Source organism: Syngnathus acus, chromosome 13 (genome assembly GCF_901709675.1).
Source record: "Syngnathus acus chromosome 13, fSynAcu1.2, whole genome shotgun sequence".
Classification (NCBI taxonomy): domain Eukaryota; kingdom Metazoa; phylum Chordata; class Actinopteri; order Syngnathiformes; family Syngnathidae; genus Syngnathus; species Syngnathus acus.
Genome location: NC_051098.1, coordinates 15,340,079 through 15,353,607, shown reverse-complemented (window position 1 = coordinate 15,353,607; position 13,529 = coordinate 15,340,079). Strand labels below are relative to the sequence as shown.

At 41.8% G+C, this 13,529-nt stretch overlaps 1 protein-coding gene across 3 annotated transcripts in view; it reads right to left on the bottom strand.

The window, feature by feature from the left end:
* Window positions 1–13,529, bottom strand: part of schip1 (schwannomin interacting protein 1) — a 132,544-nt gene that overhangs the window by 15,523 nt on the left and 103,492 nt on the right. Inside the window, exon 1 of one of the 3 annotated variants that reach the window (XM_037266896.1) lies at window positions 4,945–5,254. The exons of the other annotated variants lie outside the window; for them this stretch is intronic. Coding sequence (XP_037122791.1) covers window positions 4,945–4,974 — 30 coding nt within the window. The 5' untranslated portion in view covers window positions 4,975–5,254. Of the gene's footprint in view, window positions 1–4,944; window positions 5,255–13,529 lie in introns of those variants that run through there. 3 annotated transcript variants of the gene reach the window in all.

Here is a 13,529-nt window from a genome sequence, read left to right as displayed (position 1 = left end):
CTGAGGAGGAGACACGAGGGGAGCCTTCGGAGAGGGAGCGAGATAGACATAAAAACACAGAAAAAGGCTTTTGTTCCAAGTGAACAGAGGGTGACTGTGGGAGAGAGGGTTCCTGGCACCTCCTGTGGGCCTGGCATGCACTGCCACTGCACTCCACGCGTGTGTGTCCGCATATGCTCGATTCCGAAGCACCTCTAAGTCCGCCTCCACTGATGCCAGTAATGTGTTACACGAACATGACCACGTTTCAGTACAATCTAATTTGTTATAATTTAATGTTGCTTACTGTATCCTAGTCACTATGTATTATTATTATTGCAAAGGCACTTAAGTTTGCTCAAGCAGAATGCCTGAATGAGCAATCAGCAGAGAGCTACATTGGCAAATCACTAAGCTGCTAAGTCGTTAAGTAGTACGGTGGAAATGGAGCGGGAGGTCAACGCATTAAACACCCAAGAAGCAAAAATAAAATACACGTGAAACACAAATACAAGCCGACAGGACAGCTACATTACATATGTATTGTAATGCGGAAGGCTAACAATAAAAACTAGAATTGCAATTCCTGAAGAAATTGCGTGTGAAGGTGAAGAAGAATGATGTTGAAACAAGTTGAATCGGTTGAAAAATGTAGAAATAAGAAGGGAAAAAGGAAATTTAGGAAAATTGGGTGTGAATTTCAAAATAAAAGATGTGAAGTTTTTGGTAAGTGGGAAGTTGTGGAATAGGTAGGAAAATGATGAACAGTTGAAAGTTGGAATGGGTTGAATCGGTTGAAAAATGTAGAAATGAGGAGGGAAAAAGGAATTGGGTGTGAATTTCAAAATAAAAGATGTGAAGCTTTTGGGAAGTTGTGGAATGGGTAGAAAAATGATGAACAGTTGAAAGTTGGAATGGGTTGAATCGGTTGAAAAATGTAGAAATGAGAAGGGAAAAAGGAATTGGGTGTGAATTTCAAAATAAAAGATGTGAAGTTTTTGGTAAATTGTGGAATAGGTAGAAAGATAATGAACAGTTGAAAGTTGGAATGGGTTGAATCGGTTGAAAAATGTAGAAATGAGAAGGGAAAAAGGAATTGGGTGTGAATTTCAAAATAAAAGATGTGACGTTTTTGGGAAGTTGTGGAATAGGTAGAAAAATGATGAACAGTTGAAAGTTGGAATGGGTTGAATCGGTTGAAAAATGTAGAAATGAGAAGGGAAAAAGGAATTGGGTGTGAATTTCAAAATAAAAGATGTGAAGTTTTTGGGAAGTTGTGGAATAGGGAGAAAAATGATGAACAGTTGAAAGTTGGAATGGGTTGAATCGGTTGAAAGATGTAGAAATGAGAAGGGAAAAAGGAATTGGGTGTGAATTTCAAAATAAAAGATGTGAAGTTTTTGGGAAGTTGTGGAATAGGTAGAAAAATGATGAACAGTTGAAAGTTGGAATGGGTTGAATCGGTTGAAAAATGTAGAAATGAGAAGGGAAAAAGGAATTGGGTGTGAATTTCAAAATAAAAGATGTGAAGTTTTTGGTAAGTGGGAAGTTGTGGAATAGGTAGAAAAAGGATGAACAGTTGAAAGTTGGAATGGGTTGAATGGGTTGAAAAATGTAGAAATGAGAAGGGAAAAAGGAAATATTGGTGAATTGGGTGTGAATTTCAAAATAAAAGATGAAAACGTGAAAATTTTGAATTTGGCAAGTTTGGGAATGTCCCCAATGTGATTTGAATGTGTTGAATTATGTGAATTTCAAACTGGAACAACGTAAATGTGAAATGTTGAATCTGCCATTAAGAATGAATGGGGAAAAAATTGCCGGAAATTTGGGAATTTTGTGAAAACGGAAAATTTTTGGAAGGAAAAAAATGTAAGCACCCATGTCATGAATATTTGGAATAAGTGAAAAGTGGAACGGAGTGAATCGGTTGAAGTATGTGGAAGTAGTTAATCAGCAAAAAAGTGGGCAGAAGATGTAGAATAATAATTTCACCTTCACACTAATAATAAAGTACAGGAATAACAATAGTGTGAAGGTTTCACCTTCACACTAACAATAACGATTGCCGACATTTACTGTGTGCAAAAGTGTGTTTATGTTTTTAGCTAGCTAACTATTTCCAAAGATAGTTATCCTCCTCAAGTATGTGTTCATGAAAAATGAAGTATATGCTTTTGTTTTGTGTGTGTACAACAATTATGATGGCAAAATGGCGTCTGACGTAACTTAACTTTAACTACCTATGTGCTAAGTTAGCATGCATGCTACACAAGTTGGGGTTATTTTGTTTCCACCTTTAAGTTATATGATAACATTCTCTTCAGTCAGCATTTTGCAATTAATAAAATAAATTGTAATCTACTTGAGTTATTTAAAAAAAAAAAAAAATTCTAAAGGAGTAATCAGTGTGTTCTAATGTAACTGTGGCAACTGTGCCCTTCTCCGGCTTCTTTGCAAGTATGCAAATGATTCATTGACATTTACTTACAGCCGCATGTAAGAGCTTTTTTTTTAGGGCCAAAAACAAAATAGAAGCAAGTCTTGCTGCCAGAGCAACATAGCCCACAATGTCGCCATGGCGATGCTTTGTGTTCCAAACAAATTGGGGAGAGCGGGTCGCCCCATCAGGAGGTCCTCCAACTTTTTTTGTTTTTTGGGCAGGGAGACCAATAACGCACAGCGAGTCTATCAAGCACATTCTGCTAACTGAATATTCCCCCTCACGCCATCGATCACTTTTATTGGACTAATTTCATCCATTCACAACCGCCCCTCCAGGACCCAAGGATGGTCCCGAGGCCTTGGGACGCTGACATTACTCCTGCCGCCTGATAAATCTCCTCATCTCGCCCCCGCCTGATTGTGCCGCTGCTGCTAACAGCGAAGACAGCTCCATCAGAGTTATAGATGATGATGGGAATCCCCCGCAAAAAAGAAAACCGAGATTTAATGCAACGTGGGCCTCTCGCCATAAACAACGGCGTGCGTTTAAGCACTTAAACAAATGAAAAACAGCAGCAAAAAAAACCCAAAATAAAATACCCGTGCATTAATGACTTATGAATCCCTTACATTTTTTGGCCCTTTCATTTATGACGATAACCATTCGGCATGAAAATTGATGGATTTTTTTGGGTCACAAACTCATTTAACTGGAAAAAAAAAACATGATCGCATATCTACCTAACAATCAACAATCAAGAGGTTCAGGGTTTAAAGGAGAATAATAAATGAAAAATATTTTTAAAAAAATTAAAAATATATATATATAATAAAATCTAATATAAAATATATTTATAGATATATATAATAATTATGTCCCTATATATAATATATAATATATAATATATATATAAAATATATATATATAATAAAATCTAATATAAAATATATTTATAGATATATATATATAATAATTGTTATGTTCCAATACTTTTGTGCATATACGTACATACATCCCCCATTGTGTGTGCATATTTGTGTGTGTGTGTGTGTGTTAGGGGCGCTGTCCTCTGCCGGTTGCCAGGTTACCGCTCTAATTGAGAGGCCTCCGGAGAGCCGCTGTTATCAGAGTCTGAATCCTCTGTTCCGCCTGCCGCCCTCTTTCTTTCTTTCTTTCTTTTTTTTCTTTCCATTCCTCATCCTTACGACCCCATATGCAACTTCCATTCCCACTTTGGTCTTTATTTCCACCTTCATGAATTTCCATCCTCAGACTTTGCCGTCATTTTCTCCCCTCCTGGCGCCGTGTCACTGAGCGCTGTCGATACTTCTCTGGTTACTGTTTAATGTGTGCCTTTCAGCTCGCTTCCCTACTTGGCCCTCGGCGTCTCTTCGTTCCCTGCTTATCACCAGCCCTGTCCTGCTATCTTTCTGTCACTCTGTCTCCTATTTTTTTTTTGTTATCATCTAGCAACAAACATGGCAGGAAATCCTTATCCTGTTACACAAGCAGCCAGCACCGATGTATAAATCCACCCACCCTCCTGAGTGACACACACACACAAAAATGTAGAACTCTTGCTGAAAATGATAACAAATGCTGTGCGGGGTGATGTGAGTCACCAAATTAAAATGTCTGATTTAAATGTTGAAGCACAAACACAAATAGAAAAATGTTATGTCATTTTTGTAGATGGTGTATGTGAACCACTAAAGGAGCACTTTTCGGAGCTTTGAGAAAAAATAAAAATAAAAATAGAAACTCTCAACAATCTCAAGAGACTCAAAGCAAAGGCTCTTTTGGAATAAAAACATCCATAACATGATTAATTGAAAATATTAAATAATAATACAAACACATATATAAAATAATAATAATACTATAGAAATTATTTTAATTATTTTTTCTAATTTTAAGTATAGACCAGACCAAAATTTTGACTTCAATACTTCACCTGCATAAAGTAGCTTGACACCCAGACACAACCAAGTAGCATAAAGCTAGCACACTTCTTTTCAATGCAATTCTGTGATTAAAAGAACATTTTATGCATTGCATCTAATTCTCGACCATGCCTAATATTCTCTGGAGTTGCAGCTTTCCAAACAACATGCACAATGGCTCTGCCACCTCCCCTGACATCTTCAAGAAGCTCGTCTCTTTCATCCACCTCTTGCTCGCTCTCTGCATTGCAGACTGGCTTTCCTATTTTTACTGCAAAGTAGACGTACAGCTGTCAGGCGCTTGCTTAAATCCCGACACGGCTAGGCTGGGCCGCAATGAGTGGTAAACCCCAAACAAGTCAAGATCTCAAGTCCTTCAATTCAGTCTTCATACATGCCACATAGTTTTGCAGGAGGTTGGAGACATTATTCCCTGAAGTCAAGATCTCCCTTGGCAACCAGCTAGCCACCAGATTCACAACACGATCACAAAACTCAACACACTCCCACAAAGGTCGCAATATGTCACTCGCACATGAATGTGACATTTGTGTACCATCCGAAACTGAGGACTACCTTGTAAGAACAGTTTTCCTGGTGGACCATCCTTCACTGCATCCTAGAGCCACACCGGCTGAGCTGGGAGGACCGGGACCGGCTGAAGATTCCCAGTCCTGCAGTGGTATTCCAGCCGGAGCGAGGATTCCGAGTTCTTGATCTTGCTACTTAACTAAAAAACAAAACAAACCGACTGACGTGTCCTGTCGCTGACTTCACGCCTTGTCACTTCTCAAGCGAGACGAAGATCTACGATTCCCGACTGCTTCCCCTCTCCAAAAAGCCAAAAAGAGGGAGGGGAGAGGACGGGTGTGGGAACGAGAGAGAGAGAAAAAGAAGGAGGGGAGCGATGAAAAGCACACTCACACAGTCGCCTCTCTGGAAAAGGGGGAGGAGCCAGGGGACTGAATGCGTGCAGGCTTGAATGGAGAGACGAGGCGGAGGAGGAAGAAAGGGATGGTGGGGTCGAGGTCAAGGTCGGAGTGTCATTGTGTTGGATGACGAGTGAGCCTCAAGTATTTGAAATCGGCCATCTTAACACACTACAGTAATTTTACACCCAACCCAAAATCCAATCTGCCCAATCCATGAAACAGAAAGTGGGTCACTCACATTTGGACAAAAGTAGAACACTTCCTTATTCATTCCAGAAACTACCCAAACAATCACAAATACAACAAGCGATCTTCCTTCAGTCTCTGCATGCCTGAATCCCTAATGGATTATAATCTTAGCGGCGGCAGATGGCCTCCTCATTAATCCACACCAGGCCAAGCAACTGGCATAATCCTCTCTCCATCCTCCACCATAACATCCACCCGTGACTGTTAACTCGATTTCGACATCGCCGGCGTGATCTTGTCTGATCTCAAAAACAGATCAAAATTGTTTTTGTTTAATTAACACAATGTGAGACGATTCTATCAAAATTGATTATATAGAAGACATTTAATTTAGAATCAGGTTGTAAAACCAAAACCAAGCTCCATCATCTCTTTAACCCCCCCCCCCCTCCCTCACAGGCGAGATCTCTCCATCTCGATATTGATGTCTGGCGCTTCCTGACAAGATCGCTCTTTGGATTAACGACGCGGATGCGGATCGATGCGTCCGCCGCAACGTTCTTCTCGGTTCACGGCGAAAATATGACCCGATGCGGTTTGACCCGCCTGCTTGGTGCCGCATCCCGTCACGCCGGCCGAATGCAATGATCCGTGCATGACATTAACCTGCGATCAAGTTGTTTTTTTTCTTACATTGAAAACACACTCTGTAGCTACACGGAGTTTATAGTCAATGGGTTAAATGAGGTGGAACATTTTGGAGGAAAGGGCAAAAAGACGAGCAAGAAGCTGCTGCTCAACCACAACATGAAGCGATGTATTTTTAATACCATGCCCACGCAGTGAATCATATTTTTATTGGAGCTGGCTGTTTGAGAGTACATTTGTAACGATTCAAATCATCTTAGCTACTACTTTATTAATATTATATAATCAAATATACGCTTCTTTCATCGTAATGATACACAGTTTATATTACTTTGTTTTTTAACTATGCCATTTGTTCATAATGTAAGAATGTATCTGTATTGATTTTGCTCAGGGCAAGGAGAGATGTGCCCCACCAGATGATTCTTCATTTTTTACTACGTTGATATGTTTTAATTATTGATACAGAGATGCAATAAAATTAAAAAATGACTATCTATAGTTGACCTCGTTTCAATAGCTTCATTGCTGTGACATTTTTCCATTTAAATACGTAGGGGGCGTGGCCTATGGGGCAGTTTTTGAGATGCCCTCTGAGAACTGCCCAGCAACAATTACATTTTTTTTTCGAATAAATATTTTTGTGCTCAAAATGATTTTCAGTTAAGCCGAGACTGAAACTTTTTATTTTGCGAAATCACAATCAAAATGGTGGAGAGTGGTGCAGTCACCTGACTTCACTGGTGGAGAAAAAAACACTAACACTTTGTTGGATTGACATCAAAAAGTCCGGCCATTGATTGCACCAACATGAAAGCAGTGAATAAAAATTCACACACCACACAGATTCAACATCTTTGATGTACGCTTCCATATCAGGACCCCCCTCCAAATTACCATGGCAGCAACCGAGTCCAAAGTTCCCCCGCTGCTCTCCACACGGTTGTCAAGGTTACAATCTTGAACTGGATATAAACACAGCATCTCTTTATTATTAGCACAGAAAGAAAACAGCATTGAACTGCCATCGGGCTTCAAGGGTGACTTTCAAATGGCCGACCACAGTTTAGCACATCAAATCACTGGTGGGCAGAGTTAAACGCCAATGCTGACAGGAAAGCCAATGCAGAGAGCGGAGAAAAGAGAACGGATCTTCATACCGCCTGAAACGTCGAATGTAAATTATGCATGCACGGAGTTGGGCGCTCACTTTTAAGTGCGTCGCTCTCGCTGCCAGGGAGCGTAGCAGCGCCTCCTCACATCCCACACAGCAACACACACACATCAGGAAATGTGTGTTAAACTCGAACCGTGTGGGTGTATTTATAGATGCAAACAAAAATGATGAATACTTAATCAAGAGGCAATGACGAGTAATGCGCTAGTGGGTTGCAGGAAACTCTGCAAAGTGGCTGCTATCTTATATACTGGGGAATTCAGCAAGTTTGAACTGGAAAGATAAAATATGAGTAGGGTAGTGCAGTAATTGGTCTATAATGGCCTATCAATGCAGTTAATGTGTTGCTAGTATATTTCTGGGCTGAAATGTATCATATGATTACCGTAATTTTCGGACTATAAGTCGCGTTTTTTTTTTATAGTTTGGGTGGGGGGGCGACTTATACTCAGGAGCGACTTATATACATATATATGGTTTTTTTTCACTTTTTTGGGCATTTTATGGCTGGTGCGACTTATACTCCGGTGCGACTTATAGTCCGAAAATTACGGTATTATTATATGGCCACCGGGAAAACGCCTGGTCACATTCTAGTTGCATTTGAATAAAACATTCCGAATAAAAATAAATATATATATTTTATTTTTTTTAAATAATTGATGCATTTCAGTGGAAATCCCCTTTGCCCCTTTTGCCAATCATCCCCTTCCCTCCTCTGGCTGCTAATTGCCTGTAACTACACTTTTTCATGAATCCCCTCTATCGTTCCCGTTCTTCCCCGTGTGCACCCGCGGCCTCGCCATCCCTCCCAGCGGGAGTGATGGCAGTCCAGATGCTTTTAGCATGCTGACATTTTGTGCCAGTGCAGAAACACTGCATAGCGAAGCAGGTTGGCTCAGTGTGAGGGCGGGAGCTTGGCGGTAATGAGCTCGCTCTGACAGAGAGGAATGGAGTGTGTGTGTGTGTGTGTGCCTGTGTGTGTGCGCGTGCGTGGTGTTCATTCACCAGAGTCGCTCTAATGAGGCCTGCGGTTGGTCGTGGAAAGACTGAGCCTGCTGTGACCACCAGGCTGTAGTGATACTTCACTTTTTGAAATGTGTCCCAACATGTGACAACCAACTGGGTTAAAGACCGACAGGCCGACAATTACACTTGCGAGTCGACGCTATCCTTCACGAGGGAGGGGCTACGAGTCAAAACAGCAGCTTGAAGTGTAATTGCGACAAAGTCGGCGGGAAACCGTGCAGCGATTCCCCAAAAGTGATCCATCCATCCATCCATCCATCCATCCATCCATCCATCCATCCATCCATCCATCCATCCATCCATCCATCCATCCATCCATCCATAACTAAAATGGTCCTGTATATTAATTAAAAACAATAAATAGCCCCAAAAGATGAAATCATGCTTTTCTATTTATTAGACTGTATGCAATGAGATGAAGTGATCCTCTCAGAGGCAACAGATGAAGCGCTCAGCATGCTCTAGTGCACTGCAGTACATACACACACACACAAACCCACAAAACATTGCAACCAAAATATCCTCCTTTTGATCACAGCCTTTGCACGTACATGCGTATGTGCGTGTTTTTAAACACGACTTACTTATATTCTTAGCCTCGTCTAAACACACCAAGTTTACGGCCTACTTCTCTGCCTCGTACACCAAAACTCTATAATTAGGTACAGAGTAGAGCAGTTTCAAGCTGCAGCTCCACCCAAATGAATGTTTCTACACACAAGTCCACTATAAGCATCATTCCTTACCCTTGACTTTCCATTCCCTTTACATTCAAATTCAATTTAGCCATTAGCAAGCCTGCCAGTGTGTTTTGTGTCTTCATCTTTGGGGACCGTGTGTATGGACTTGTGTCAAAGCGGCCGCCTCCTCGCTGCAGCAAATAAATCCCCATTTCCTCCACAGTGCACTCTGACACTCACAGCCGGCGTCCCTCTTTGATAGAGTTTTGGAATTGTGTGTGGGGGGGGTCTAAACGGAGGGTAGCAAATGCCCTCCTGCTGTATCTTGGCTCAGTGAGAACATTAAAGCTTCCTAACAGACAGAATAAAAACAATTAGCAAAGTTCACAAGCTTGCTTAGAGGTGATGTTTGGAAGAGAGAGTTCACAATGGATTCATGTGGCGTGGACTTACCAACGCAACCGTGTTTACAGTTTGTTTACAAGTGATTATCTGAAGGTAAAAGCGAACTTTGACAGCAGATAAGAAGAAAAATCTGTCTCATCATTAAAAGCCAAACTTCACGACCCTGTGAGTTTTAAAGGTCAGTTTCTTCCGCTGTCTTATTTTATCATAATTTTATCCACTGGATGAAAAAAAAAAAAAATAGGTGCGTGCATTGAAATACTACACACGTGTGTCATATTTGATGACTAAGCCGGCCGGCTCGACTTGACGTCCACAAGTCGGCACACATGGCTACCTTTGTACACACAACCCCAACAGACAACGTGTCATAAGACAAGAATGCGAAGCCTGAAGCTATGAAAATCCGCCGGAAACTTTTTTTGCCCGACGACTCGTCCTTAAAACGTCTGAGCATTCCGGAAACTAATATCGATTTGTTTTTCGGTTCAATAATACAAAAAGTCAAAGCGGGCTTTACCTGAGTTACGTGCCCGGCTGGCTGTGAGGAATCCAAGGTTAAAGTTAGATGAAAAATAATCCACTGACAAAAAACAAAAAGAGGGAAAAACCCTGAAACAAAGTTGGCGGACCAGCAAACTATCACAAAGGGGAAAAAGATATCCTTTCATATGATAAGGTGTGTGTTTGGAGACAGCATAACTCTGAAGCAAAGGCAGTGCAAGTGTGTGTGAGCTGGAGGGCCGGGCGTGTTTCAGTCGGTGGCACACACACACACACACACACCCAGACACATGCAAACACACGCACATTAAGAGCAATATATGGGCGTTGAAGGAAACACCAGAGCCTGAGGGGTCACTCCGTATACCTGGTTGCAGCCCCCTCGGCCCCTCCCGCTTTCTCACCACACTGAAAAAGTTGCATTAGTTAACTTTTCATCTCGTGTCTGGCTATTCATTCTCCTTCCAGGACCTTTCAACCCTCGACGTGGCGTGGCCTTGAGAACTGAGAGTAGTTGTTATGGTATTATTGTAGAGATTGCTACTTTTGCTGAATTGCAACATAATTACAGGGTTTTGCAAACTACAGCTTCGCTCTGAGTTTTGTCGATTGGATCAGATCACTGGCGGAGCTAGCATTTTTTTTTTCGGGGGGGGGGGGCTGTAAAACAATCAAAAACATTTTTTTTTTCTTCTCAGAAAATGCTGATAAAATTTCATTACATGGGACGTAGGGAAATCAGAAAATACCCAAAAGTAGATTATCTGGCCTGGCACCCGGGGGTGTCCAGGCATAATTAAGGGCCGGGGGGGGGGGGCAGTGCCCCCCGTGACCCTTTCTCGAGCTCCGCCAGTGCTCCAGATGCCAGTTGAATAAATGGCTAAAAATAAAATCCATTAGATTTTAATGGGAGATTATTTTTGACCAAGAGACACAAAGTCGAGTTTTTTTTGTGTGTGTACAAAGGTAGAAGTTAAGACCTTATTTAGACCTGCAGCTCTCCCAGTAGGTCTTTTAAATTTTGCAAGAAAGAATCGCCTGCAGGCATGGAGATTATCTTGATTCACCGTAGAAGAGAAGCAGGTAAACCAAGAGCTGAAGAACGTGAGCCGCCTCGGAAAGATAATATTATTGTTTCTTTTTCCACAGCGAGGGGCTTAATGGCGGGTTAGAGGTTCAGGTCCCGTTGGGCCTCTCTCTGCCACGCGCCTCCGGAGTTCAATAGAAACAAATGACAAAAAGAGGTCAGTCGATCCCCGCCCTCCCGACCTCGTTCAGCCTGGAGGCGCACGCTGAGATTGGAGCAGTTCAAAACCCCGCCCAAGATAAACACACCTGCATCAAGATGACTTCATTCATGCAAACTGGACAGGAGGCTAACTCTTTCCTTGTTGCCATGGAGATGTGGACAGAAGCAGGATCTTGAACTTGCCGGCAATATTGCCAGTCAGACGCAACGTAGCCACAAGGAACAAAATGACCGCTACAAATTAGAAGCCTTGGGCTGTTTGTTCTGCACTTTTGTTTTTCTTCTGAAGCTTTACTGAAGCATGCATCTCGCACACATGCACACACACACTCCTTCCAACCCATACATGAACACGCCCATCGTCTAGCCAAGAAGTCCCACCAGGCCACGTGTCTAAATATTTAATAGCATTTTAAAAGCACCCCCGACTCGCTACCCCCTTACTTACGCTCTTCTCCTCCCTTTTGGGTACATCCTGCCAATTTAAGGATTAAGACAATCAGATGTCTCCTGGTATAGGAAAAAAAAAGGTCCGTCCTATTTTTGTCAACACTACAAGATTTCAAATAGTCTTGTAATAATTATTTAGCATGTGAAAAGTGAATTTGTGCTAGGTTAATTCATTGTGGAGCTGTTTTGGTGTGTGGGCCATGGCCACCAGGGGGCAGACTACTACAGACTGTCAGTACATACAGTACACGAGAAAGACACTGCAGTAATACACAGCAATCCGTTTTTCTGAGGATAAAGAATATATGCCAATTATCTTTATTTCTGTTTAGTTTAACAGCAAATGTGTGTATAGTTAAGCTAGAGAGTGCCATTTATTTGCAGTTTGGACAAATGTGTCTTTTTCAGGAGTCAGTATAAGAGTCTCCAGAAGTTTCCAAGACGACCACAAGAAGTATTTGGCAACTCTGAGTAGCAGCTCACGTCATCTCATGCCTTACCTCCACCAACGTTCGTTATGGTCACAAAAGCCGTACTTGGCATTAGCCAGAATCACCCCAATGAAATTATCGGGTTCACCGAGGGTCAACGCAAGATTCCTCCTCAAGCGGAAGTTCAGAGATAAGATTTGGCAAAAGGCATCCCGATTGAACAGATAGAAAAAGAATCCTTAAATAAACACTGAAGTCGATCTCTGCTGTCGTGAACCGTATCTCCTCATCTTCTGCAGTTTCTTATCAGCACTGCAGAATAAATGTAAGGTTTGTTTTTGTTCACTTGGAGCTTTGGTTTGATCTATTTCTTATCATGAGTACGCCAGCAGGACAAGCTATCAAAATGTTTTGGAAGATTGTAAGATGTGAATCTACATCACTGCAGAAGGGCTTCTCAAAAATTTGAGGGTTAGTTTCCACCTCGCACCACCATCACACATGCCACGTGGCCTTGCGCGGCTTTAAGATATCTTCTCCCTTCCGCTCTCTTATCGTTCCTCCTCACATCTCCCACCGCATTCCTGACATGCCTCAGGGAGACGAAGGGGGTGGGGCGGTGGTCTGGTGGGGGCCGGGGTGGGGTCTGCGGGATCGTAACACTCTCACAATGGCACCGGCTGCAGCCATTGTCCGTGTGCACTGAGGAAAAGGCCTTGGTGCTTGCAGAGCAAACGAAAGTCACATCTGCTACAACAGCATTCAAACAAGCCCATTCAACAGTGTTTAGTGATTCTCTTCTGCAGACAATTTTATCTCGAAGTGATGTCCTTTTGGAGCAGCGGAGAAGATAAATCTATTCAGGCTGGGGATTTCAACAAACTGATCTCATGAGAATGCAAGTAAATCCTCCAAACCTTGTGACTTGGTGTCTCTCTGTCAACCTGCCAATGCAACACCGCCATCTACTGGTAGAAGCGCCACAAAACCACAACAACAGATTATTCCTTCAGTTTCAACTTGCATTGTAGAAATTTGAGTGCTGTATGGTGCCAGTGACCTCACCTCACCTCACCTCACAAAAAGTAGCAATGTGACAGCTAGAATTAGGCAACAGCTATTTAAAAAAAAAAAAAAAAAAAAAGAGTAACCCAATTGAAGCAAAACTGACAAAACCATGAAATTACAGGTTGACTGTTTTAAATAACCACATAGATTTGCTTTTAGGTCTGTTAGCTTAATGCTAACATAATGGAAAACACCTGAGACGAGCTATTAAGTCTAATCATTCTTATCAGAATTCAATGGATATTTGAATACAAACGGTGCAGCAACATAGGTGGACTGACAATATAATAACACTCAAGCTTAATTAAAAAAAAAAAAGTTAGTCTTTTTCTTGTGTGTGCATGACTTATTTAAAGCGCCCACTGGTGGTCAATTCTAATGAACATCCTCGAGGTGAAA